At 48.2% G+C, this 26,473-nt stretch overlaps 1 protein-coding gene across 2 annotated transcripts in view; it reads right to left on the bottom strand.

Moving 5' to 3' along the window:
* Srrm4 (serine/arginine repetitive matrix 4) overlaps nt 1-26,473 on the bottom strand; it is a 143,398-nt gene that overhangs the window by 30,404 nt on the left and 86,521 nt on the right. For both annotated transcript variants that reach the window (XM_021631766.2, XM_060382537.1), the window contains exons 2-5: nt 10,955-11,101; nt 5,503-5,589; nt 3,195-3,266; nt 680-706 (exon numbers count right to left, since the gene is read on the bottom strand). In XM_021631766.2, coding sequence (XP_021487441.1) covers nt 680-706; nt 3,195-3,266; nt 5,503-5,589; nt 10,955-11,101 — 333 coding nt within the window. The remainder of the gene's footprint in view (nt 1-679; nt 707-3,194; nt 3,267-5,502; nt 5,590-10,954; nt 11,102-26,473) is intronic.

Below are 26,473 nucleotides of genomic sequence, written 5' to 3'. Positions count from 1 at the left end.
CTCTCTGAGACCACTTGTCTCAGCTACACAAAGAGGAAGCCACCGCTTAAGCCGAGTGGCTGACGGCATAGCACTCACTGGCAGCCCCTGACAGTGACAATGGCTGTTTACTCATCATGAGCACAGGAGCACATCGCCTTCCCCAAACTGTTCCAGGTATGGCCACTGTCACCTGTCCTAGCTGACAGATTTAGCTTTGCATTTTGGCTTTGGCCCTGGCCTCTCTTGTCTTAGCCTCAGTTTCTCCATCTATCAAAAGGGAACATAAGCATACCCACGGCTCAAGGTTGAGACAAGTTTTAGGAGGGGCTATTTAGGGCCCACTTTGCATGAGTCCCCGTGGCAGCTTCATGTTGCTCCCCATGTGTCCTCTATCCCTTGCCCAGATGTAAGAAATTTATGGTGGAGTGGTGAGGCCTGTGTCTCCTAAAAGCCTTGACTTCCAATGTCTGGGCAGAGCTCGGTCTAGGAGCAACGCACAGACCCATGGAAGTTCAAAGTGGGCTATGACTGTTCTAGGAAATCAACACAGGCTTTCACTGTTGAGAGAACTGGGGCCCAGACAGACAGATGGGAGCATGGTGATGGAAGCTAGGAGCCCACCCAGGCAGCTGCCCGGAGCAACCCGCAGAAGCCGAAAGCTGAGCAAGCAACAAGAAGGAAGCGGCAGGGGTCTTACCTGTGTCTCCTTTTCTTCGAGAAAGACCTGATTCAAAGGAAAGAGACAGGAAGGTGAGACAGCAGGGAGGGGAGGAAGAAAAGGGGGGAGGAGGGAGAGGAGAGAATAAACACAGGTGAGCGAGCATTTCTTCCTGGGATGGTGCTTTAGTGCCCTGCGATCTGGGTCTGCAGGAAGCAGGACTCCTAGCTGAACCTCCTCCCCCATCAGCTTTAAAAGAACATTAAGTCCACAGGGGAAGCGCTGACTTATGCACGAGTTTCAGGTCAAAGCCCACCAATGCTCATGAAAAGCTATCAGCAAGTGAAAAGCCTCCCCCAAGATGAAGTTGGACCCGGAGGGCTTGGGAAAGTGTGGTCTGCTCCCCAAACCCTTTCACTCCGCAAGTTCTCTCACCCCTAGCCTTAGTTTTAGATTTCTCCTCCTCCCCCTCCTCATCTTCCTTCTCCTTCTGCTCCTCCACCCACCCACCTCCCCATTTGCAGAACCCTTTCTGTACATCAAGCTCTGTACTGAGTCCGTACAACCTCATTCTGTCCATCCCTATGACAAACTATGGAGGGTGGTGAGGGTCAAAACTTATTGCCTGGTCGCCTCTGCCTTCTTTCCCTCCCCCAGACTCTCCCTGCAGAGGTTGCAGCAGTTCTGGGTCCAGCAGGTACATCCTTAGTGGAGTCCAGACCTCTTTACCCTGTAATCACCACTGACCCAGGAGATGGGAACAATCTGGAAGGAGTAGCTGGATTTTGGTCACTGTTTTGTTTCTGGGGCTTGGAAATAGAGTATGAATAGAGGTAGAAATGAAGTTTTTAAAAAAGTCTCAAATCCAGAGGTCGTGGTGACGAACACCTTTAATCCCAGCACTTGGGGAGACAGATGTATCACTGTGAGTTTGAGGCCAGTCTGGTCTACAAAGTCCAGGACAGCCAAGGCTACACAGAACCCCCCACCCCACTCTCTCTTGGGAAAAAAGTTTCAAACTCTGATATTGAGCAAAGGAAGCAAAGGTTCTATGTTTTCTGTCTCTCACTGTTGCTACCTCCAAAATCATCAGCTGTTGTTAACCAACATGTCCTGACACAGATGTGGAGAGGTTGGGGGGGGGGGGAGGGGAAGTCCAGAAGGCTCTAGGATGGGATAGGATATTCATTCTCATTCTTCCCCTGACCCTTCTCTCTCTTCAGGGTCTCACTAAATTGTCCAGGCTGGCCTTGAGCTTGCCTCAGACCCATAAGTAGCTGGGAATCCAGGTCTTGAGTGAGAAGCCACCTGGGTTTTGGGATGCAGGTGTGGAAAAGTCCCCTCACTGGCACCAGCTGCTCCGCACAGGCGGGTGACAGGTGCCCATCTACGTTCACGGGCACAGCCTTGCCTTAGCATCAGGCTCCGTGGTGGGAATGATTTATGACTCTATAGGAACCACGTCTCACCAGTCACCCACAATCTCAGCTTATGGAGACCCCGGACAGGTGGTGGATGTAGCCAGTGGGACCAAACTGAGTCTGAGAACATTCTAACAGCACAGGGTGAGAGGTGATCAAACCCCTGGACTGGGAAAGCTCTTATTTGGTGCCACTTTAGAGATGAAGAAAATCCAAATGACCTCTGCCCTTTGGTAACGGCACAATTAAACCATATAGGGGGCATTGGGAGATGTGAACAAACTAGAATAAATTACAAGTCAGGCTGATGGCCCATGAACACAGGTTCCTCTGAGCTGGCTGTCAGCAGCCCATGGGAAGTGGCTCCATGAGAAAGACTTTCTTTACGGAAGAATGGCACCATGGAAGTTTTGTATTGCAAATTATCTTAATTATAACATGTTGGCTTGGCCTATTAGCATCACGGGTTTTCACTTTTCCCCCTGCCTCCTGTACATATGCATATGCATTTGACTCCACGTGTGTACGTGTGTGTGTGTGAGTGTGCATGTATGCATGCATGTGTGTGTATAGTAAACACCTGGACTGAGAGTCCAAATCATAAGATGCCCTTTTGTGACTCTCTCTGTTCCCCACCCGAGGTGGGGATCCCTGGAAGTCCTGTTCTTCTTCATGACCCCGCCCTCTGGGACACAGCAGGAGCCAAGGAAGGCCTTTTCCTGGGACTTTGGAATAACGACGAGGATATTATTGTCTGCTTCTGGCTTGACTGTGACGTGGCAGGAACGGGGTGGGTTGCAGCACCCCCCACACACATCAGGCGTCAGGAGGAACTGCCTGAGTTCTGCCTCTCTACTCCTTATTCCCAGCCCCTCTTCTAGGCCTGGCTGGTCCCCAAACCTTCCTGCTTCCTTCAAATCAGCTCCCTTTCTGTTCCGAGTTAGCTTTAATGGATCTTTATCCCTCCCCACGAGAGCTCCTGCTCACACTGACGGCAAATACACGATGAGATGGGGATAAAGTGAGCATGCTACGCAGATTATTCGAGGTTCTTCTGGGGACCTTGGTGGAGGGGGGCCTGGACCCCCACCACATCCGGGTCATCCCTGTCTGAGGAGGAGGAAGAACAGTACCTGTGTCGTTTATGCTTCTTGGAGCTTTTCTTCTTCTTCTTCTTGACTGGCGATGGGCTGTAGGATGGGGACCTGCGGGAGGAGACAGGCTGCCATGGGTCCCTTCTCCATCTGGACACAGCTCTTTGGGGGACCATAGGCAAGGACAATTCCCATACTGATAGTAGCCTGCGTTAACTTAGATGTCATGTGCCCTACCCCTGTCTTAAGTGGATATCATTGATATCCTCCCTTTTCAGGAAAAAAAAGAAGTGAGATTCAGAGAGGTTAAGGCGACCTGCCCAAAGACACTCAGCCAAGACATGGATGGTCTGAGATTTGAACAGAGATCTCTCTGTTTCCAAGGTTGGTTTTCATTTTAACAGCAGCAACCCATAGCTACCCTTTAGTTGAATCTACAAGCCTTTCTTGGTCTCATCTGTAGCTGCCCGGCAAGCTCTGCCCCTCCCACACAAGCTCCGCCCCTCCCATACCCGCGCTCTCTTCTCTCCTCAGTAAGGCTGTGTCCGTGAAGTCATAGCTTGGGTGAAGCCACCAGTGGGCCCTGGGAAACAGTTACTCTCCCTAGGGCCATGGTGGTGACTTAGCCTGACTCTGTGTTGATTTCCCCTGTTGACTCCACCACCAACTCACAGGCCTTTGGGAGAATCACACTTTGTCTCTAGGTTTTTATTTTCCTCATTGACACAGCGGCTAGCAACCGAGGCTGCAAGCTAGGGGCCAGCGGGATGAATGAAGCAGCCTGGCTGGAAGCCTGCAGAGAGTAGTGACGACCGAGGGGAGCCTGAGAGCAAGCAGCGGCCTCTCAGACCGGCGTTGGGGTTCAGTGTGAGACGCAGCCCCAACTTTCCACAGCATCGGCATTTCCCATGGAAGGTTCCTGAAATCCATATTTTCATATAAAATATCCCAATTTTTAAAGAATGCACACTAATTTTATTTTCTAAAAAAATAGTGGTAGGCTCAATAAAACTATCAGCAAAGAGAAATGGATCAGCAACAACTTGAGAAACGGCATTTGGAGTTAGAATAATTAGGGAGTCCCACGTCTCGGGCTGTTTCCTCCTCTAAGCTCTGCACGCTTCTAAAATCGGGAAACTCAGTTTACCCCGAGTCCTACCTTACAATGGCAGGAACGCGGGAATGTCACCCGCCTCCCCCCTATTCCTCTTTGGGTCCATCCTGAAGAAGCAGCTAACCTGGAGTGATGGAGAACATCCCCCCCCCTGCCTCCCGCCCCCCTGCCCCCGCCCCCTTTCCGCCCCCTCCCCGCCCCCTCTCCCAGTCCTCTCCCCCTGTCCCTTCCCTCCCGCCCCCTCCCTCCCGCTCCCCGCCCCTCGCAAACAGCACTGCCCAGTTCTGAGCGGTCCAGGCATTGCTCTCTGCTGCCCCCTGCAGGCTTCTATAAACACTGCTTGGGTGGAGGTTGGGTGATTCCGTACTCCCCTGGATTCAGAATCCTAGACAAGGTTTGACTGACAGCAGACAACGGAATCTGGGAATGTTTTTAAATATAAACACGTCTTGAAAGAATTGTGGATAGCAAGAAATTCACGAAACTCAAAAAGAGCCACGAGATGGTATTAATATAAAACGTTAACCCTAGGTCAAGAAAACATCCTAAGAATCAAGTCAAATTCAGATTCTGTCGTTCCCATCCTATGAGCCTTTATCCTCCCATCTCTGAATTGGGTACAATGTTTCCCTTGTAGAGTTCGGCCTGGAGCAAAAGAAAACCGGGTAGCAAGGTATCTGGCCTAAGTCTCTGCACTATATAAGTTTCAGCCACTCAAGCTGAACATTTGTGGTTAATAACCGCTTCTTATCAATTGGTCATACACAATTGCTAAACACCGTGTCAGCTGCCTCCATATTTTCCTCCTCCTCCTCTTCTGTCTCCTTCTCCTCCTGTTCCTCCTCCTTCTCCCCCCCGCCCCCACGTTTGTAGCTCAGGCTGACCTAGAATGCACTATGTAACCCAGTCCGATCTCAAACTCAAAATCACAGCAATCCTCCTGCCTCAGAATGCCTATTATTGTGCTATTATTACAGGCATGAGCCAGCATACCCAGTGTCATTTCTCTTCTAATTCTCACAAAATCCCAAGATTTTGGTATCATCCCTATCATTTGCAGAAGGTGTGTGAGGGGGGCACAGAAAGGTGGACTCTAAGTTTCTGAAGGTTAGGAGGCAAAGAAGGGGTTTGAACCGAAGGTGTTTCCCTGCCAGATTGTAAACCCTTATTACCCCCACAGTGTCCCTTCTGTCTCAGAGTCTTTGAGGTTTCATGTCTCTTCAAGAGCCTCACCTCCTTCTCTTCTTTCTGGTCGATTTCTTCTTTTTCTTTTTGCCCCTGGAGGAAGGTGGTGGTGTCAGGTCTCTGTCTTGAGAAGCACTGTGGGAAAGGAAAAGCCAAACATGAGAGGGTCCCTTGGATCTCTGGCTAGGCTGTCACAGCCGGAGAGAGGAAAAGGATGCTGTTCCTCGGAGAACCAAAGACCCATGGTGAACACCTAATTGCCACCTCATGGCTGATTTGGTCACACCTCAGATTAAATGTCTCAAATAAGGACTTAATGCCCACCTAATGAGACAAACACTGTAGTTACCCAAACACCAATTGATTATTTAAAACAAGGTTTATAGAGGTTAACTGCCCCCTTAATAGATTTATTATTGAATTTGCAAATGGCTCACCTCGGTAAATAAATCACTTTAAAAATAATGAATTGGCAGCTCACCCCACTCCCTCCCCAATCCATCCCATCTACACACTCCCTGCTGTAAATTCCAGGATGCGGAAGGTGTGTTAAGGAGAAGCCGATTATTAAAAGTGTATTTGCTTGGGTCTAATGTAACAAGATACATATCTTACATCGCTTCACAGAACCTCAAAAAGCTCCGCTCTTCAGGAATAATTATTTCCCATTCAATTAAATCCAAACGCTCAGGCTGCAGCTAAATGAAGTCAAGTTATCTTCTTTTATAATTGGGGCAGGCTCCAGGGATTAAAAAAAGAAGAACGCTATCCTATAGCAAAGAGAGATGGCTGCGGATTGAAAACTGCTTGAGAATAGAGATGTGTGAGCTCAGCTTACTGCTTACTGCAATAGCTAGTATTAGTCTCAGTCCTATTATTTTAGCAGCAGCAAAACTAGGACTGGTGTGTTTATTACACACCAAGAGTTATATGTACTTTGGTATAAAATAATTAGAAGACAGTGTGTTTTGTGGCCAGAGGACAATTTTGGGTTTCATTCATTAAGTGTCATGTCTTTTTTTTTTCCATTTCCCCAGTGCTGGGATCACAAGTGTGAGCCCCCACACCTCACTATTTTTTTTTTAAACCCAGCCCCTGGGATTGAACTCTGGTCTTTACACTTACAAAGGCAGAGCACTTTGTTGAGAAAGCCCTTCTCTAGGAGACCAGTGTGACCCTTGTCATTTCATTTCACAGGTGAAGAAAATGAAGTCTGGAGAGCCGAGCTGACTCACTGGTGGCCACACAGCCAGGGATCACTTAAGCTGGGATTTGAACCTGTACAACTCCTGCTCCAAGAACTACCTTAAAAACCCAGCTGCCTTCTAGAGCCGTTTGTGCGGCCAGTCAGATGGAAATGGCCCAACTCACTAGAACATCATAAAGCTTTGTCATATCTCATTCCATTTGAAGAATCTGGATCATTGGGGTTGGCACAAGGGATGATAAGGGCCTAGAATGTGTGGTAAGGTCTCTGCCCCGCCAATAAATGGATCTATACATTCATATATATACATATATATATTTAAGAGAGTAATTTCTAACAAGTTAAAAATAAGCATCATAAGAATTAAACCCCTGGCTATGGAATCACACCTACATGCCATAAAGAATGGAGCACAATAGACCATCCAGAAAACGGACCGGCTGCTTTTAAAGACACAGTGGGCCACTTCCTACTTTCTTTCTCTAAAGACTACGTGACTCACAGCAAGAACCTATTGAATACTGGCCAAATAACCAAGTGATAGATGGCGGGTCCTGGCTACGTGCTGAGGCGTCTTGTTTGATAGGAGCACACCTCAGTGCAGCAGCTGCTAGGAATTTGGGGGTGAGGAGTTACAAAGTGTGTCAAAAATGAGACCACTGTTAGGACCAAGACATCGAATGTCTAGAATCCTAAAGTCTTAGAGGCAGGAGATCTGAGAACCAGCGTCCTGGACTCAGCTTTCAGGAGTGGGATAAAGCTGAAAAGTTTTCAGGTTCAGCAGACCTGACATCTGCGAGGTGATTGCAAATAACCAGTCCCTCCAGAGTGTCCCCAAGCCTTCACACACATGGAGCCACATTCCCCATCTTGCCCTGCTTCTGTGGAGTGCATCACAGACTACTTCAGAAGCACACAGTGGTTAGTGTCAGGCACTGGGGTTGTGTACACTTGTACACACTGATGGTCCATGTCAATCGCAGTGGTCAGTAAGTTCAAGTGGCTAAGAGTGCGGCGGCTCAGTCCACGCTGTGAAGGAGGCAGAGGATGAGAGCTCGGCGGCTAAGCACACATGGATGAAGATAAGTACGCAGCTACTCGTGTAGTTTTAAAATGTGGCAATCCCGCTCCACATACATGGCCGAATCTTCAGAGGTTAACGGTGAATAAAATAGCAGTAGGAAATGATTGTTCTAGAAACACACAGACCTGCATTTACACTCTAAGCTCCCTTCCCAGCTCAGAGATTTTTCTTTTTTAAACTTGTACTGTCATCATTTAAGAGGTGGGAATTAAGCCGGGTACCTGGGTCATAAGTTTGCTGCCTCGTGCCTTGGCCTGCCCCTCGGTACGTTTACAGTTCTAAGGGGATTGTGTGGCGGTCACAGACCATGTAACATCATTCCGATTGATGAGACAGTTGTCCCATTAGATGATAACGGAGCCGGAAAACTCCTATTGACTGGCAGGCCTGTATGGCGTTGCTGGCAGGGGCCAGCTACTGTGTCTTCTTCATTCAGCACGAACAATTCTGTGCAGGTCCTATTGCTCGGCGATGCTAACAAACGGCCAGGGTATGTCGTTATTCCATCTTTATTACCAGAGAATAGAGAAACGTTTGCTTTAGGCAGAAGTCTTTCCACTCAGGTGTCTGCTTCATATCTTGATTCCATCGCTGTCTCTCGTGCTCGATCTGACCCGTGCTGTTTTATTCCCCACTGCCCTCAGAGCTGTAGGCTGCACCGTGAATGCACAGTTGTGATGCACAGCTCACATCTGTGTGGACTGCGCTCCGTCTCCTGGGTTTGGGTAAGCTCCCTCTCAGGTGTTTGGACAACAAGATCTTCTGGGGACGGACTCTTCAGAACGTGTCCCGGTCATTAAGTATAATCAGTGTAACTTTTCTTATCACTGATCTGATGGTTACTAATTACCATCATTACTGTGGCTTTTAACTCCTCAGAGAATCAGTCACAGACAGAAGATGACAAGAGGCTTAGACATACTGTACTGCTCAGTTCATAACACAGCATCTTCCTCTTTCCCTTTAACTGTTCATGTCCAGGCTTCAAGGCTCTCTGATGCTCTTAACCAGTACTTTTCTATTTTGAGGACCACCTATGTCCTAGACCTAGTGTCAGGGCATAAACAGACCCATCACAAGTAGAATCTGAAATGCCCCGCACAGCTCATGTCTGAACCCTGCTTCCCAGCTTGGTGTAGCTATTTTGGGGAGGCCATGTGACCTTTAGTGGCTGGAAGTAGGTCACTGGAGGTGGCCTTTGAAGGTGACACCTGCCCTGGTTCTGGTCCGGCTCTCTCTGTGCTCTGTCCCGGACTGTCTCCCATCACCTCACACCCTAACTTCCACAATCACTGGAAATACCCCTGAAACCAGGAGCCAAAGTAAACCTTCCTTCCCATACCCCGTTTCCATCACGTACTGCGGTTAGCTACCACAGTGCCTGATCTATTTCAGTTCACGCCTCGGCCTTCAGAGAGAGATTTTCAGTCTCATTTACAGCTGTTTAACTGAGATGTGGGCGAGAGTTCAAAACATCACCCACGTTTTTAAAAAACTCCAAGCCTGATGGTGTGTACTTGCGATCAGAGCACCGGGCCACCGGAGAGAGGTGGATACCTGGGCTTGCCAGCAAGCCAGCCTAACCGAATGGTTGAGCCCTTGGTCCCTGTGCTAGACCCTGTGCTGGAAAACAAGGTGAGCATACCTGCCCCATAATACCTGAGGGTGGTCTCTGGTTTCCGCCACTTCCAAGCATTACGTGCGCACACACGCATTCCCACACTCACACATGCACGCACACGCATACACACATGCATGCACGCACACCCCCACACTCACAGGCATACACGCACCCCTCCCTCACACTTGCATGTGCACACACACTCACTCTCACACACATAACATGGTGTAGTAAGCATTCAGCTAAGACAGCAATGGGCTGGGCTCTGTGTGTGTAAAGTAGAAAGCCGAAAACCCAGGGGGTGGAGAGCGTGTTGGCGCCTTCATTATCAACTGTAGGCTTAGTTTAGTTAAGGCAAGAAGCCCGGAGTTTATTCATTTAGTTGGTTTTTAAATTATTTAGCATGCCTGTGTATGGGCATATATGCCTGTGTGTCATGGTGCATGTGGTGGAGATCAGAAGCCAACTTGCAGGAGCTGGGTCTTCCCTTCTTCCAAGCAGGACCTGGGGATCTGCTCCAGGTTATCAGGATTATCAGCAAGCACCTTTACTTCTGGGCTATCTTGCTGGCCTCAGATGGAGTCGAAGTCTTCACTGTTTTAATTGCTGTTTATCATATCTTGCTCACCTCGTCACCTTTATGAGACTCAGTGAAATGACACTTATGGATGCCGAGCACAGTATCTGTCATCTAGCAGGGACTGAAAAGATGCTGGCTGAATAGCTGAGTTAAGGAATGAGTGCAAATGTCTGAAATGCAGGATGCAGATATGATTTGAAACTATTATTTGAGAGCCCAAGGCTCATAGAACCACCATGTCAGGGAATAACTCTGTCATTAAACACAAGCATCTTGACCAATGACCCAAGTGATGGTTAAGTTAGAATATCAAACTGACTAGAGTGAGTGATGCCCAGGAGACAGGTAGAGCGTACCTCTGGGTGTTGTCTGTGGGGGGGATGTTCCTGAGATGACTGACATATAGAACAGCCAATGAGGGAAGACCCACCCTGAATGTGATGATCTAATATTTGCGGAGCTTTCGAAGGAAGGAACAAAGGTAGAAAAAGGAAGAGGCACAGCTAGGGAAGGAATGAAGGTGCTCCCTTCCTCCCTCTTCACCTCCCCCTCTCCCTCCCTGCCCTTTCTCTTTTATCCCCCTCTCTGCCTGATTCCCTCTCCACCCTGCCTTGTCATACATAGAAACAACAGAACCAAGGGAGCATGTAGCAAAACTTCTGCAGTCATGAGCCAAAAATAATTCCCCTCATTTTGCTTACATAAGCCTATGCCACAGTGGTGGAAAGCTAGCGCGTACAAGCTGAGACTAGCTTGCCTCCTGTTTGTATACATTCACCGTCATTAGAACATCAGCACACCCATTCCGTGTCTGGATCTAGAAAGTTGTGACAACAGCCATTGGGTCAACAGACCTAAAACACTGGCTCTCTGGCCCAATTTAAAAAAAAAAATGCTAGCACGTGATTCAAACTGTTAAAGAGGAACCTGAAAAAGAGAAGGGGTCAGAGAAGCAAACTTCACTTTTCACACACTCCACTCGAACTCAAGAGGAGCACAACATCTCACCTGTGTGCTCTGGCAGGACCCAGATCCCTGCAGGCCTTGTCTCTGCCCCAGCTGTTGGTATCAAAGGCTTCAGTGGTCAGACGCTGGCCCAGTTTTTCTGAAGGTCCATCCTGGGCTGGGACCAACAGGCTGCTCTGGGGCTCTGTCCTGCAGGGGAAGAAATATGGAGGTAAATGTGTTAGGAGAGTTGAAGTCATTTCATTAAATATTCAGAACTACAATTTTTCTAGGCCCCTTGCTAGACTGAGATCATTAGAGTAACATTGGTCTTTTTTTTTTTTTCCTCTATGAGTGGAGTGTGTGTGTGTGTGTGTGTGTGTGTGTGTGTGATTTCCAGTTTAAGGCAGCCAAGATCCATGATCCATGTGTCTCCTCTACCTTTCTCTTTCTGCCTCAGCAGCTTTGAAGGCTACATACTCTAAAAGTTGAAGCCACTTGGAGGAGGAGAGACATCTAAACTATAATTTTTTTAAAGAGAGAAAGCAACTACATTAAGCTGCTCAGAGTTCATTGCTGCAGCATATCCCATGCTGTCCTGACTAAAACACAGAAAAGTCTTGGAGACCAGCATTCACCTCCTCTCTCAATGGAGACTGAAGCATAGAAGGAATAGTTTAACGTCCTTTGCCTCCTCTTTTTTAAAACTCTATGTCTCCATACTCTGGGTACCCTATTATCTGTAGGTTTTTTTTTTTTTCCATTAACCAGTAGCCAGCCAAGCCCCAAAAATATTAAATGGAAAAATTCCATAAGCAGATCACAAGTATGAATGCATACTTCTCTGAGTGGTGCAATGAAATCTTGCACTGTCCTACTGCCTCCTGCTTGGAACATGAACGATCCTTTTATCCAGCGTTTCCATGGTGTATATGCTACCCAACTGTCGGTCACTTAGTAGTTATCTCTAGCAGACTAGCTGACACAGCACTAGAACACTGTGTCCAAGTCGCCTCCCTTTGTACTTAATAATGACCCCGAGGTACACGAGGCTGATGCTGGACATTTGAATATGACAAAGGGAAGACATGGGTGTTTTCATTTTATGAGATACAAAAGGACAGTGCAGTATTTTAAGAGAGAGAGAGATCACATTCATAGTATGTTATTTCCTCATTCCGTAAGTATTAATGTTAATCTCACACGGTACCTAATATATAAACAAAACTTTTTCGTAGGCTCATATGTGAAGGAAAAAAAAAACATAGTATGTATAGTGCTTGATACTTTCCAGGATTGCCCCGTGGTCTTTGAGATTATTCATATCGGCTCTGTGGGGGAGTTTGGGCCCTGCTTTATCCAGTTAGCGTTGGCAGCTCCTACAGCCAGCCACTGGACTCCTGAGTTCTAAGTCCCTCGGCAGTAAAATAGAGAACACGCCTTGGACTCTTGACGTGGCTTGAGGACAATGATAACTTGTGCCAACCAAAAGATCTAGAGAATAACACTTTCTAGATTTTATATTGCTTTTACTTTCTTATAAATCAGCCAATCCAGTGTGCCTTGCAGGGATGAGGTCACCTACTTGGAACAGCAGTTCCCACGATGACGTAAGGTTCCTTCCTCTTGCCAAGCAACGCCTGGGAGCCACTAATGCACCTTACCTATTTGAGTCCTAGGAAAGGACAAGAAGTTGTCTAGTCACTCAATCTTTGAGGATCCTGTTACTCAAAGTCCCGGGTCCAAACCAAGAGGAGCCAGGAGCTTGAGGGTCATGGGTGTATCTGAGCTCATTCTGCTTTCTGACTCTCAGTCAAGCATTGATCAAAGGCATTGGCTCTTCTTCTGTACCAGCCTCCTGCATCAAGGCTGGTTTTATAACTTGGCATGAATGGATCTGGTAAGTTCCCTGATCCTTAGGGTTTCCGGAGAGTGAGCCAAGCCCTGTTAATAGGGAAGCAAGGGCAGAATAAGACATCCATCTCTGCCAGCCACTTATTGGTACATCTTCAGAAGCAGAGCTGGGAGTCACTGCCAGCCGAGGAGGGATGGAGATTCTAATCAATGCTGCCTCCTTGCCTACTCCAGGCCAACTTACATTCATTAACTCCAGCCTCAGGGCGGGTTCTTAGGGTAGGGATTCAGTGACCCAATCAGGAATGCTACTATGACCATGAAGTTTATATTCAGATGGCAGAGGAGATCATTATCACTTAAGTATGAAAAATGTGACTTATTGAATGTGACCAATTATGATGAGGCTAGAGCAGCAGAGAGGATTAGGAAAGTGGGCAAGTGGCTATTATTCCATAGAGTCAAAGAAGACTCCTTTGATGAGCAACAGGGAGAGGGAACTTACAGGGCTAATGTTCAGAATGACGTAGCCTAAAATGTAGTCACAGATTGGTTGACACTATTGCCAGCCATATTCTCTTCCCTAGAATACTGGATGGAGCCAATGACTTCCTTGTCATGAGCACAATGGTAGAAGTGATCATGGATGACTTTCAAACTGTGTCCCTAGGCAGCATTTGCCTTGCACTCCTTGATAGACTACTCTAAGGACCATCATCTTCCACGTCGTAAGAACACTCAGCCCCATGGAGAGGCCCACTGCCAATAGCCAGCCCTGACATCTAGCCATGGGAGTGGGCAGGTGGACATCCAACCTTGTGAGTGAGCATGAGGACACGACAAGCCTTTGGTTGAAGGCGCAGTCCCTGGGGCATCTGACAACAACCTCAGGAGACGTGCTGAGTCCGAACCATAATAATCATACATTCTCAACTCAGAGAAACTATGAAACACAGCTGCTTACTGGTTTTGTTTTTTGTTTTATCTACAAGGATTGGGAATGATTTTTTTTTCCACGATAATGCATCCCTTCTGCACAGGCGTAACAGAAAGGGGGAGGTGCATGCTTGGCTGAAGGATTCAAGTTCAAAGACCCCGGCACATGCAGGAAAGGCAAGAGGTAAGACCAGAGATGAGGTCATTGCAGTGGCATTTCTGAAACTGCACTGGGAGATGTGCTAGCCTAGCTTGTGTTCTTTTTCTCCAATAGTTCTAGCTTTCTGAACTGGGGTACCCCATTGGGAAATCTGCAGTAAAACAAACAGAAATATAATAAATTCTACAGGAAGTGCTGAAGAGAGGCGCAGAGTCCTCCATGACAGAACATTCAAGATCTTATTTCAGACATCCTAACATTTATGGCTTAGTTTTCCCCTGCCCCCACCTCTGCTCTCCATCTCTTGTCTATGTATAAACATACGTATGTGCACACACGTGTCTGCCTGTGGAAGCCAGAGTTCAACCGCAGGTGCCATTCTGAGACAGAGCCTGTCATTGGGACTTGGGGCTTGCTGAGGTCTAGGCTTGCTGCCCAGACCTGGGTTGTGGACATCTTCCTGTCTCCAGCCTTCCAGATCTGGGATTTCAAATGTGTGCCACCACACCCAGTAGCTTCCATGGGTGCAAGGGATCTAACTCAGGTCCTCACACTTGTATAGCAAGCACCCACCCGAGCTGAGCCATCTCCCAGCTCTGCTCAGCTTTCTTAAAACTGGAAGAGGGAGTGAGCTTACAGTACCATGTTTCCCAAGCTTGGCACAACATCAGAAGTTCCCAGGGAAGTTTCTGAGTAAGATCCTAGGATTCGTTGTAGTGAATGAGTCTCAAAGAGGTCGACCCAGGAATCTACATCCTAAAGAAACATCCCAGATAACACAGCCATTTGTCGGACCAAGCACAAAAGTCCAGAGATGCCGCAGGATCTGGCCTCTGCCCCATCTCCTGCTTCTCTTCCTGTCGTGCCATTGTTCTACCCATATGGCCTTCTTACTGTTCTCAAATAGGTCAAACACTGTTCCTGCCTTGGGGCCTTTGCACTTGCTGCTTTCTGCACCTGGCATACAGTTCCCGAAGCAGCTCTCCTGCCACCTCCCTTCCTTTCTCAAGGGTCACCTTTACAGAGAGCTGTCCCTGACTTCTGCATCCCACTTTGTCTGCTCTTCACCTGTGGTAAGAACCCCAGGAGTCTGCTGCGTCCTTCACTGATAACTGCACATCTTTTAACTGACAGTCTTCTGGAGGAGGATGTGAGTTCTCGAGCTAGAGATTGGCCCCCTTACCATCCCATAATCAGAATGTCTGGTGATGCACCTGTTTGCTGATGAAGGGATGAGGGATCCTGGTGACTGATCCTATATGGAAACTGTAGCTCAACCTCCTCTTACAAATCAAGGAGATGAGCTGATGGGAGGAAGAGACTGCAAATCTCCACAGCCCTGCAACAAAACCAGACCTCAGCCCACAGCCCCCACCCATGCTTCTTTCCTGTTTCTAGTCTTACATCTTTTCAGGGCCTTGAGAAAAAAAAAAATCTACATTCCATTTCTGCTGAAGCATGCCCACAGCTGCCTCATCTTCACCACATAGTTACTTGATGTTGAGGGTAATACTTTAAAGGAGGCAAGATCTTCAGGGTACAGCTGAAACAGGGAGTCGAGGAACTGCACACTCCACTTCACGGGCGGGGGGGGCGGCACTGGAGCTCAGTTCCTTGAGGCTTCACCCCTCCCTGCATCCTGCTAATCAGAGGCCTGGCACTGATATACTGCTGCCTGTAGTCATGGCAACAAGCAGCTGATTCCTAGCCTCTGATAACAGCCAGGGCTGAACTTTTACAAAACTCTCGAAGATGCCTGGGTCCCTAGCTGCTTGCTCGCTTCTCCATCAAAGCATCCAAGGACAGAGCAGAGTTTTCTGAGAACCCAACAAAGCGTTCATTTGGCCTGAGGCTGAGAGCCAATCCTCATGACCCTAGCCCTAGGCAGAGTTAACATGGTTTTAGAAACAAACAAACAAACAAACAAACAGACCCACAAGGCTTGAGCACAAGAGCTTCAGAGCCAGTCTGCTTCCATGGAAAGGGGGAAAATTGAGGTCTTAAGACACAAGAGGGTTGCCCAAGCCTGTATCCTCCTGCATGTCAGGGCCAGGCATAGAGCGGTGGACTTTGGTCTCCTTGGTCAGGCTCTTTCTGCATCCCTTGGTGATAACAACAGTTTGCATCTGTTAAGAAGCTACTGCCAGACACCTGGATGAACACTTTTTTCTCATCCTTTAGCTCACCAGCTGGCGTGGCCGGTTCCACTGTGAGTGTGGAGAAATTGAGACCTGGAGGTGGAAATACCCACCCGGAATGTCACTGTCACAGACTATTTATTTAAAAAAAAATCAACTGAGGAAGGGAGGGAGAGAGAAAGAGAGAGAGAGAATGGTACTCTGAGACACACATGAAAAACTACAAGGAAGTGCTGAGCATAGGGCATGCTGGGTAATTCCTGTTCTGTCTGCAGGACACAGGCATCACAGGGCTCGGAACGTATCTTCTCACAAGGAGAAGTGGCTCTTGGCTCCCGGCTCTGGGACAGCCCTGACTCTGACTTCCCCGACCCCACCTGGATCTGTGTGCACAGTGTTTGTCTCAGTGGACACAGACCCCCTGTACAGTCCCCAGCACGGCGAACGTCCCCTGCTCCCACCTCCGGGGAGAAATCTAGTGAGGAAAATGGACTTGCTTCCCAGGCAGCTCTCAGGCCCCACACGCCTGCTTTGCCTCAAGCCTGTGAATAACCCACCCTTGTCCCTGTAGCTGCCACAGGCCTGCAATCTTTGGTCTTCCCTTCTCAACAGAAGCTCAGACCTTCAGGCTTTTGAGCCTCCTAGAAATCCCAGAATTCATCACGGAACTGACCTGGTCCGGCAATAAGATGGATGTGGCTAATTTGTGTGTGGGCTCCTGGGACTCTGGCTTGGAGTCTTGGAACTCCCAGTCTTTTTCAAGGTTAATCTAGTTAATTAAGCCCACTTGGAAGGAATCTACAGGAGCCCTGACCCTTCCAGCTTTCTTATCGTGGCTGGAAAAAAAAAAAAAAAAGAGCAACCAAGCTTGAGAGAAGACTGGGGATCCTGTGGTGCTGCTGTGGGAAGCGTCATTTGGATGCTGGGACGGTCATGTTCATTTTAGTAAAAACTGAATGAAAAAAAAAAAAGAGAAAAGTTTCACAAGATGATGTTTTCCTCTGCCTTTCATGATTCACCCAACAGACATTAACTGAATATAAACCTCACCGTGGCCTCAGTAAAGCAAGGTGGAAGAGGGCCTGCCTCAGTGGTTTTCAACCTTCCTAATGTCTTGACCCTTCCATACGGTTCATCGTGTTGCGGCGACCCCTACCTTTAAAATTATTTTGTTGCTACTTCATCGCTGTAATTTTTCTGCTGTTCTGAATCATAATGTAAACACCTGTGTTTTCTGAGGGTCTTAGGTGACCCCTATGAAAGGGTTATTTAATCCCCCAAAGTGGTCACCACCCATAGGTTAGGAACCACTGCCTTGAGGCGTCATCGTGGTTGCTGCTGGGAGAAAGTGAGCACAGCCCTCCTTGTGAGACTGTGTCAGCCTCACCGGAAACCTTGGGTCTGGTGTGCTGGGGAGAGACCTGGTGTAAGAGCTGGGAGAACGCAAGTAGTTCTCCGTTCAGTGTCTGGTTACTGAGTGCCTACTGTGCGCAGCCTCTGCTGCCAGCGCTGGGAAGGCAGCCGTGTGCAATGACAAAGAGCCCCTGCCACATTCGTAGGTCTCACTCTCCCGCAGGGAGCAGAAGGCAGAAGAGTGCAGAGGACAGACACAACGAAGTGAGAAACACAAAGACCGTCAGATAGTGACGAGAGACGCAGGGAGGAGAGGTGGAACATAATGCAGGAGGCAGGACGCTCCCAGGAGGCAGGTGAAGCGGCCTCGGGAGAACAGTGCAATTTCAATTCCGAAACTGTAATTCAGTTCGGAGGTGACATTTCAGCAAAAGCTTGGAGGTGGTAAGAGAGTGAGCCCGGAGCATGCCCGGGAGGATGGAACAGGCAGGGGGCACAGCCAGTGTAAAGGTCCTGAGGTAGGAGCATATCAGAGACCGAGGACCCAGCAGTGAGGTGGAGCTGACTGAGCAAGGGCTGAATGGGAGAGGATGAGTCAGACAGTGAGGGGTCTGTCATAGGGGTCTGCAGAGCCATTTCAAGCAGCCGGATTCTCATTTCACTGTGGGAGGAGGAATCATGATCGGACTCAGATATTACAAATCTCTTTTGGCACTTGCTCAGTGGAGATGGCAAGGAAGCTGGGAAAACGGGGGTGGGGAGTGGGAGGGGGCTGCTGCTGTCACGTTCCATCATGCTTAGCAGTGCCCGGCGCCTCGGAGAGTCAACCTAGGGTCAACAGGGTTTGCACACAGACTGCACATGGAACATGAAAGAGAGGGGTCAAAGATCTCCCCGAAGCATGTGACCTGAGCTGTCCCTCAGGAACTGGGAGGGGAGGGATAGGTGTTCGTGAAGGGTCCTCTGGAGTTCAGTCTTGTGGATAGTATCTTTTCTTAGGGTATATTAACTACACGCCACGCCAGGTTTCATTATGCCATTTTCTTTATACATGCACACGACGCATTATGATTATAGTCTCCCCCATCGCCACTTCTTATCCTCCTGCCCCTCTGGTTGATCCCTTTCCTCTTCTCAACCAGCCGCTCCTCTACTCTCATATATTTTTATTTACTTGCTTTGGTGATCCACCGAGTTTCATTACGGTTGCTTATAGAAGTGTGGGCATCGTGCCGGTCAATACACCACTCAAGAAAAAAAAAAATAGGTCTCCCTTCCCTGGCCATCACTAACCGCATATGGATCCTCAGGGAGGGGCGGGGCCTCACGAGGCTGTCCCTCAAATGTTGATTTGAGATGCTAGTTAGGGAATCGCCCAGGGCAGGGCAGTGGGCAGTAGGATCTAGGAGCTTGGATCTCAGAGAACCCATGGGAGCTGGGAAATGCGTCTGAGAGATGCTGACATTCACAATAGTAACAGCCAGGGTCTGGACCGTCTGGGGTTAAGATGGGGTACCTGGCTAGGCTGTGGTGAGGAGGTAGCTCTGAGGTCATTGTCCCAGAGGCATTTGGCTCAGTAGGAGTGTTCCATCCTGGTGGACTGCCTCCTAACAAATGCTCATAAAGTGCAGAACCGTCCAGTTCTGCCATTTAGATGCATTCATTCATTCATTCATTCATTCATTCGTTTGTTCGTTAATTTGTTCGTTCATTTATTCATTAGCTCTGCGTCCTTTCACTTCCCTGTTAAACATCATTTTGCTTCCAGTATACCTAGAAATGAGTCCTTCCTTTAAAGTTTGATAGTCCAGCAGGAGAGATGGACCGTGCATATAATAAATCATCCCAGGTAGGTGAAAAACACCCAAGAAAGTGAGCAAGTGGGGAAGAGAGATGTCTTTCTGCAGGAAGCAAAACCAGCTGGGTGCAGGAGGCCGAGTCTGGTCCGGGAAGATGTGAAGAGCAGCCAGACAGGAGCTGTCAGATAATCTGCCTGATCACTCAGCAGCTGTGTGACCTCGGCCCGGTACCTTCCTTCCTGCTGAAAGTACAGTCACCTGGCAGAGCTGCCGTGGGGAAGACAAAAAAGGCAACATGTTCCTGGGACTTTGACAGCGTCTGGCTCTTGGTGGCACTTTTGAGCTTGGCTCTGGGGACCCACTCATTGCTGATTCTGATGGCTTTTCCCCAGCGAGTCTGAGGTGAGAAACTCTCTGCAGAGGAGGAGAGGAGGAAGTTGGGGTGCCCTTGGGGCTATGTTGAGAAGCTTCCATGCCCGCCAAGATGAGTGTCTGCTTCAGCACCTGCCAATAGCTTGTCCCACTGTGTTCTGGCTTCTTCCTTAATAATTCAAAGATGGAACTGCCCCTCTCTCTCCATCCATGAATACCCACTGGACCTTTCTGTGAACTCCAGCAGGCAAAAGATTCCTGAGATGCACACACACACACACACACACACACACACACACACACGTACACACACATATCCGCATATATCACACACCCACTCTCTCCACTCACACACATACACTACCACTGCCCAAGGCTGCACACAGCCCAGGACAACGTTCTTAACAAGCAAGGGGTGAGGAGCTGCAGACATCTACAGAACGGACTGAGCAGACGAGCCACAAATCTCGATGGCAGACAGCAAGCAGGCAGTGAGCTCCGAGGTCTGGGCTCGTTAGTTTTAAAATAACACAGCAGAGAACTGAGATAAAGGGTTTCCACGGGGGAAGCTGTCAGATATGTCGTCTCACACTGCTGGAGGGACTGCTGGTCTCTCTTTCTCTCTGGGTTATCTGTATTACTAGATTCCAGTGTCAGCCTTTGTTAGAGCCGGGCCAGCTCTGGAGGACGCTGAGCCCAAGCACGGATAAGCTGTGGTCTGAGGGGGAACACATACCTAGGGCATGGCACTCGGGCGTCAAGGGCAAAGCCGAGACCATCAGCTCTGCAGCTGGAGTGGATGCCATTGGTCAGACTCCTGGTTCTTCCTGCTGTGTCATGGGAACCAACAAGTTGACTGCAGTTCTGCCATGGATGCTCACTGCTCAGCAACCCTCGGGGCATGGCAACCTACAGCCAGTTATTCACTGAGGCCATTGAACCAAGCTCCTACTTACGCTCTTGCCTCAAGGCAGGACCAGTGCTGTGAAAGGGTCCACTGAGATGCTTATAGCATACTTCTATGAACACACTGGTGCAAGCCACACTATGTTCTCCTGAGATGAGATGCTGAGGTTGTCCCCAGATGAAATCATACCTTTCTTGAGCTTTCTTCTCCCACTCTGTCCTGCCTCCTCCCTGCTTTTGTCCTGAGATCACTCCCACCATAAGTTAGTCACACATGTTCTGGTCCTTATCATCTTCCCGTATCTTCTATCTGAGACAGAGACCCAAGGCTCGTCTCTATTGGATGCAAAGCAGTGGCGAAGCGTCTTCTTGCTTGGAGCTGTCATCTCTCCTTTGCTACTTCTCGTGTTTGTGACTCATAGGAAGTTACTGAGCACCATCAAGCTGATGCTTTCTCCCCTTCTGCTGAGACATGTTGACGTGGATGTCATTAGGACCTGCTTTCTAACCTGGTGGCGAAATGCCTACACACGTCTGGACACTCAGTATATCATTCATGCATTTTTGTTGTTGTTGTTCTTGTGTGTTGTTTTTGGTGACAGTGACAACGATGGTGATGATGGTGAGGGTGATGATGGTGACTGTGGTGACGATGGTGATGGAGAAGATGGTGGTGAGGATAGTGATAGTGATGATGATGGTGATTATGGTAATGATGGTGATGGTGACAATGATGGTGGTGATAGTGATGATGATGGTGGTGATGCTGATGATACTGATGCTGCTGCTGATAAGAACAGAAGAGTAGATGCATGTAGAGGCTGCTCCATGCCAACTCCACCAATCAGCAGAAAGCTTTCAGAAGAGTCTTTCTCTGTAGTTTTGGCACCAATCACCAGCATGCTCTCAAATCACTGTTTCTCTTCTCTCCTATTATGGTTACCCCAGAGACTCCAGCCTTTGTCTACACAGCTCTCTTCTCTCTGTGGAAGGCAGGGAACCCCCGAGAGAAAGGCAATGTCTATCTTTACACAGTAGTAGCTATTTCTCAACTCCAGCTCTGGCATCCAGTCCTCTCATGGAAATGGCTCCTCCATACTGATGCTGAAGACATAGCTGTTGGCAAAGGTCTACTCCTCCGTGGAGACTTTTATCAGTTTTTTAAAAGTCAAACCCATTACCTGAGAATTGTGGGTTTATTAGGGAGTTTGTCTTTATTGGGTAGACAGACTCATGATTGCATCTTACTAATTTTAATGGGCTCTTCTTGGTCTCACAGAGTGTGTGCATGTGTGTTTGTGTGTGCATGTGTGAGTGTGTATGTCTGTTGGTGTGTGTGTGTGTGTGTGTGTGTGTACTAGTACATCTTAGGAAGGCTGCCTCCCACACAGGTATGAGCTGCCGTTTCTTAAAGCTCCACAGTTCCTCAACTGATAACAGGTAGGAATTTAACAGTCAGAAGCCACTGGGGGCTTTGGGATCAAGCTGAGTGGAGCTTAAATCTGGTACTGCTGTTTTCAAGCTGTGATCTCGGATGAGCTCTTTCACATCTCTGGCAACATGGCGATAATTACAGTATCTGGCTCTCAGAGAAGACACAGGCGGGATACTTAAGACCTTTCCTGGTGCAGAGAAGGCGCTACATCAGTGTTAGCTGTCACTGTGATTGCAATTATTCATTGTAAATAGCTACTGGGCCAGACTCTTGGGGGCCTTCCTGTCTTTGCTGAAGCCTGTTCTTTTGCCTAGATTGTATCCTCTCTCCCTGGTTCAGCCAGGGGAAGCCTCACTCATCCTCCGAGGTTCAGGTCCACCATCACACCTGACTTCTCTCATGTTCCTCACTAGCTTTCTTCCACCATCCTCTGGAACCACTGAGACTCCGGCAGCATACGCCACAGAATGCTGGACAAGGCTACTCATGTATTCAAGTCTCAGTTTCCTTGTTTTAAAGATGGTGATAAAAGTATATTATGTGTTTAGATGGTTATAGCAAACAGACACTTATTAGGCTGAGTACAACATCTTATTGTTATTCTAATTGCAATTACAATCTAAAGAAGCTTGTTAAGTCCAATATGAAAAAGAATTTCTGTGTGGCAAGGGGCCCTGAGGCTCTCCTTACCCATCAGGCCTTGAGACCATTGCCAAGATCTTTGAAAATCTTATTAAGACCCTGACTCACCCACCTCTTTTTGTCCTTTTCTCAGTACATCTAGGGGTAACACAGTGAGTCATTAGTCTTCAAGTCATCACCTCCATGTGTAGTGTCAAGGTCTCCGTATTGAACAAGATCCTACTAAGTATCAAGCACATCATCAATTATTTAAAATCCATATCATTCAAATCCCAAAGCTCTTGAGGTAGGTACTACCAGAGGCACAGAAAGCTATAGTGACTTGACTAAAGACCCACAGTGAGATGTGAGGAAGCTGGGTGTCCTCAAAGAACTGGAGCTCAGTGCACTTGACTCCCAGACAGAGCAGGGCCCCCACGACCCAGATGGACAGTCTCCACAGTTTCTGGGGTGATCACATCCCTTTCTACTTCTTGCCCTGCGGCCATCTCCTCCCCATCTCCTGCTGGCTTCTGTTGTCTTCTCCCCATTTTCTCGCCTGTGCGCAGCTCCCTGGATGCTTTCTGTTCAGTCTATTGACCAAGTCATTCAATCAATCAGCTAGCTTGTCCTGACAGCTAAAAAACACCCCATCCACCAATTTTCCCTCCAGCGCCTTTCAGAGGTCCATGAAACCTCACTAATTTGGAATTTGCAATGATTTCTGACTGAGACCCGACATTTCTCACTCTGATAAAAAAGAGTCTGGATGAAATGTCATCAGACAAACCCTTGGGGGCTCCCAAGAAAAGACCCAGCAACAAGAGGGCAGTGTCTTCACTTCTTTCCTCTTCTTTTCTCTCCCCTGCCTACACCTGCACCCACCTCTATGCTGGGATATGATTGACAGAAGTATTATGCACCCTGATATCACCAGTCACAGAGGTGACACTTGTGCAGTGTGCCAAGTGCTTGGCATGTATTTGCTATCCTCTGTCTGGGATCACAGCTTCCACCTATGATCCGTTGGCTCGCTGGCTTTGGGAGGAGAGTGTGCCAGAGCAAAGCTGCTCATCTTCTGGCCAGGATACCAAAGTGAGAGGCAGAGAAAAAAAAAAAACCTGATGCCCCATTCCCCTCAAGAGTCTGTGCCCAAGGATCTAAAGGGCTCCCATCAGGGCTTTTAAAGACTGCCGCCTCCTAGAGCTCCAAGCTCGAAGATCAATCCTGACATGCATGAGCCTTTGGGGACCCCCCCAAGACCCAGAGAAGGGATGTCATTGGCTGCTGGTTGCACAGACAGTAAACAGCAGAGGGACACACAGAGCATGGTCCCTGATGCCTTGTGTTTCACCCCATTCTGCTCCTTTGGAAATTCCACTCTTCTCATTCCTCCAGTTTCTCCCTCTGGCTAGAGGCCAAGGTAGGGTTGGCTGGAAGGTGAAGAAGTACAACTAGGTGCTGGATACAAGACCGGCAATTAGTAAAGTCTTCAGCCCTGCATGGCCCCAGGCTGAATCACCAAGCCAAGCTGGCTTGGCTCAATATTTAAAATGCAGCCTTCTGTGTTGGAACAGTTTCAGGGAAAAACAGGATTTTGTCTTTTGTTGTCACTTAAAAGAATGGAGAAAAATCACAAAAACATTCTCCCGCTCACCAGAGAATAGCCCATTTAAGAAAATCAATCAAACATGTTCAGCCAAAGCCCCTACAGGAGGAACACATTTCTCCAAATTACATGAACAGAAAGGAAGATGGTTGAGCCTGGAGAAGAAGCCATGAGTCTGGGATGGGGGTTAAATTATCCAGTATCAAGGGCTCACATCCAATGGAAGAGGCAGAGGGTCAGAATTCATATGTGACATGGTGCTTTTTCCCTTAGGAGAGGGGCTCAACTCATGTCCCACGGAGCTACAGTTGCTCATTGTCAGTAACCCTGTGAAATCACGAGGCTGATTCTGGGACCCACATGTGGGCTCCAGGTATGCTACAGCCTCATGGGAAGGTGTGTTCCCTATAGAATGACTCAGCAGTGATCCAGTGATCCACCATGATCAATTGGAAGCTCCACTGTGGGTCTGCTTTTAATGATTATTAAGGACTGAAAGCTGAAAGGGTTTCTAATATAAACAAACATAGAAGTACACAAATTATCATCTCAGTTGGTGGCGGCTCCCTTCAGTAGTCTTAGATATAGTCACCCTTCATGTTCTCTGTTAAACCTCAGCCATGGCCTCTCAGCCAATCTCAATGCTTTCTCCAGAATATATACAGAATCCAATTGCTCTCCTGATTCTAAAAGATCCCAGTCTGGTCCCAGTTCCCACCACCTCTCATTCACCTTCTTGCCAGGTCTCCCCCATCTAGTTTCACCCTCCTGCAATCCACTCGCAAGGAATAGTCAAGAGGATTCCAACAAAAATCAAGGCAGATCCTGACACTTCCCGCTTTACAGCCCTCCATGATGACTTCCCGAAGAAGTCATAAGGCTCATTGTCTGGCCCGCTATCACTGCAAGTGAACTACCTATTTCTTTATTCTGTTTTCTCTATTGTGGCCTCTTCGCCATTTCCCAGACGTGAGCATTATAGTCTTGCCTCAGGACCTTTGCACATGCTATTCCTGATGTTTGAACAATCATATGACTTCATCTTCCAAGCTTTCCAGACCTCTGCTCTGAGTGACATTTCATCCCAACAATGCTAGGTAGAGTCTGTTTGCCATTGCACCCCGACGGTGCATTTCCCTCCTGCTCAGTTCCCTCGGCGGTGCTTCTTAACCAGCCATACAGACACCCGTATTTACATTCTGTGTTGTGCCTCTCCCTGTTCCTCGATGAAGCTAAGTTTCTCAAGGGCAGAGGTGATGACTGCTTTGTTCATGACTGCTTCCAGGCCCCTTGGTGAGTGCCTGGCCTGTAATACGGGGTCAGTTGATACTTGATCGTTGGGGTGCACTGTGACAAGGTGTGTCCCTGTCTTTCCTCACCTCCCTAAGGCATTCTCTGATTAGCTTTGGTAAAAAGCTAACTGCCATTAGCTGGGCAGAAAGTGGAAGGTGGGACTTCCTGGTAGAGAGAAGGACAATAGGAAAGAGATGAGAAGAAGGGGATTCATTGAGCAGGCGCGGTGGAAGATGGATGTGAAGACAAGCAGAGAGGCAGACTGGGTTGTGGAGGAGCTGGAAGGTAGCCCAAGTTGAAGGCCTAAGATTCTAAAACATACAAGAGTTTCCGTGTCCTTATTTATATAACTGGTGGGTCTGTAAAAGCGTGTCTTGATAAATGAACAAGCAACGGACTCAAGATGCCTCCTGTAGCAGCAACCTGCACACTGTTGGATTTTACCTCGTTTTCTTCCAGTGGGAAGAAAGATGTGAAGCAAGCTTGTGTGAAGTAAGAATGCTCACACTGGGTGATCTTGGACCTAGGCACGGGTCTGTTTGAGTGTGAACATGTTCAGACTCTTGAAGAAAGGCCAACTATGCTAGCACCAATGGTCAGAGCCACAGCAGCACAGAGCTTCTAATTACTGCGTGTCTCTGAAGGAGTTACTTGCCCTCTCTGAGACACCCAAGGAACACAGTGATTACGCACACAGTGGTTTTGGCTCAGGGCTGACCTTGACCAGGAGAATTCATTTGAAAAGCCCATCTTTTTTCAATATGTTAAGAACAAGCCACAGGCTAAGATATACTTAAGCAAAAACCTCAGAACAGGGAGGGGACTCCGGCTGTTGGCTCCAGTTCTCCCGAGATAATGATGACTGCTCCCAACCCGAGACGTAAATGAATCACCACGTAGACAGTGGTGTGGGATTAATAGCAGGTGAGACCTTTAGTGGTTTGGATTCCGGTATTGTTCTAAACAAGCACATGCCTCATTCAATCCTGACCATGAAACAATGAGAACATACTTCCTCAGTTTCTTCAAAGACAAGAAACCCGAAGCACAGAGCGGCTGTGTAATTCACAGAAGGCAACACAGCAGAGCCAGATTTCAAAGATCTA

The sequence above is a fragment of the Meriones unguiculatus genome, chromosome 4 (genome assembly GCF_030254825.1).
Source record: "Meriones unguiculatus strain TT.TT164.6M chromosome 4, Bangor_MerUng_6.1, whole genome shotgun sequence".
Lineage (NCBI taxonomy): Eukaryota > Metazoa > Chordata > Mammalia > Rodentia > Muridae > Meriones > Meriones unguiculatus.
This window is presented reverse-complemented; position numbering and strand designations above follow the sequence as displayed.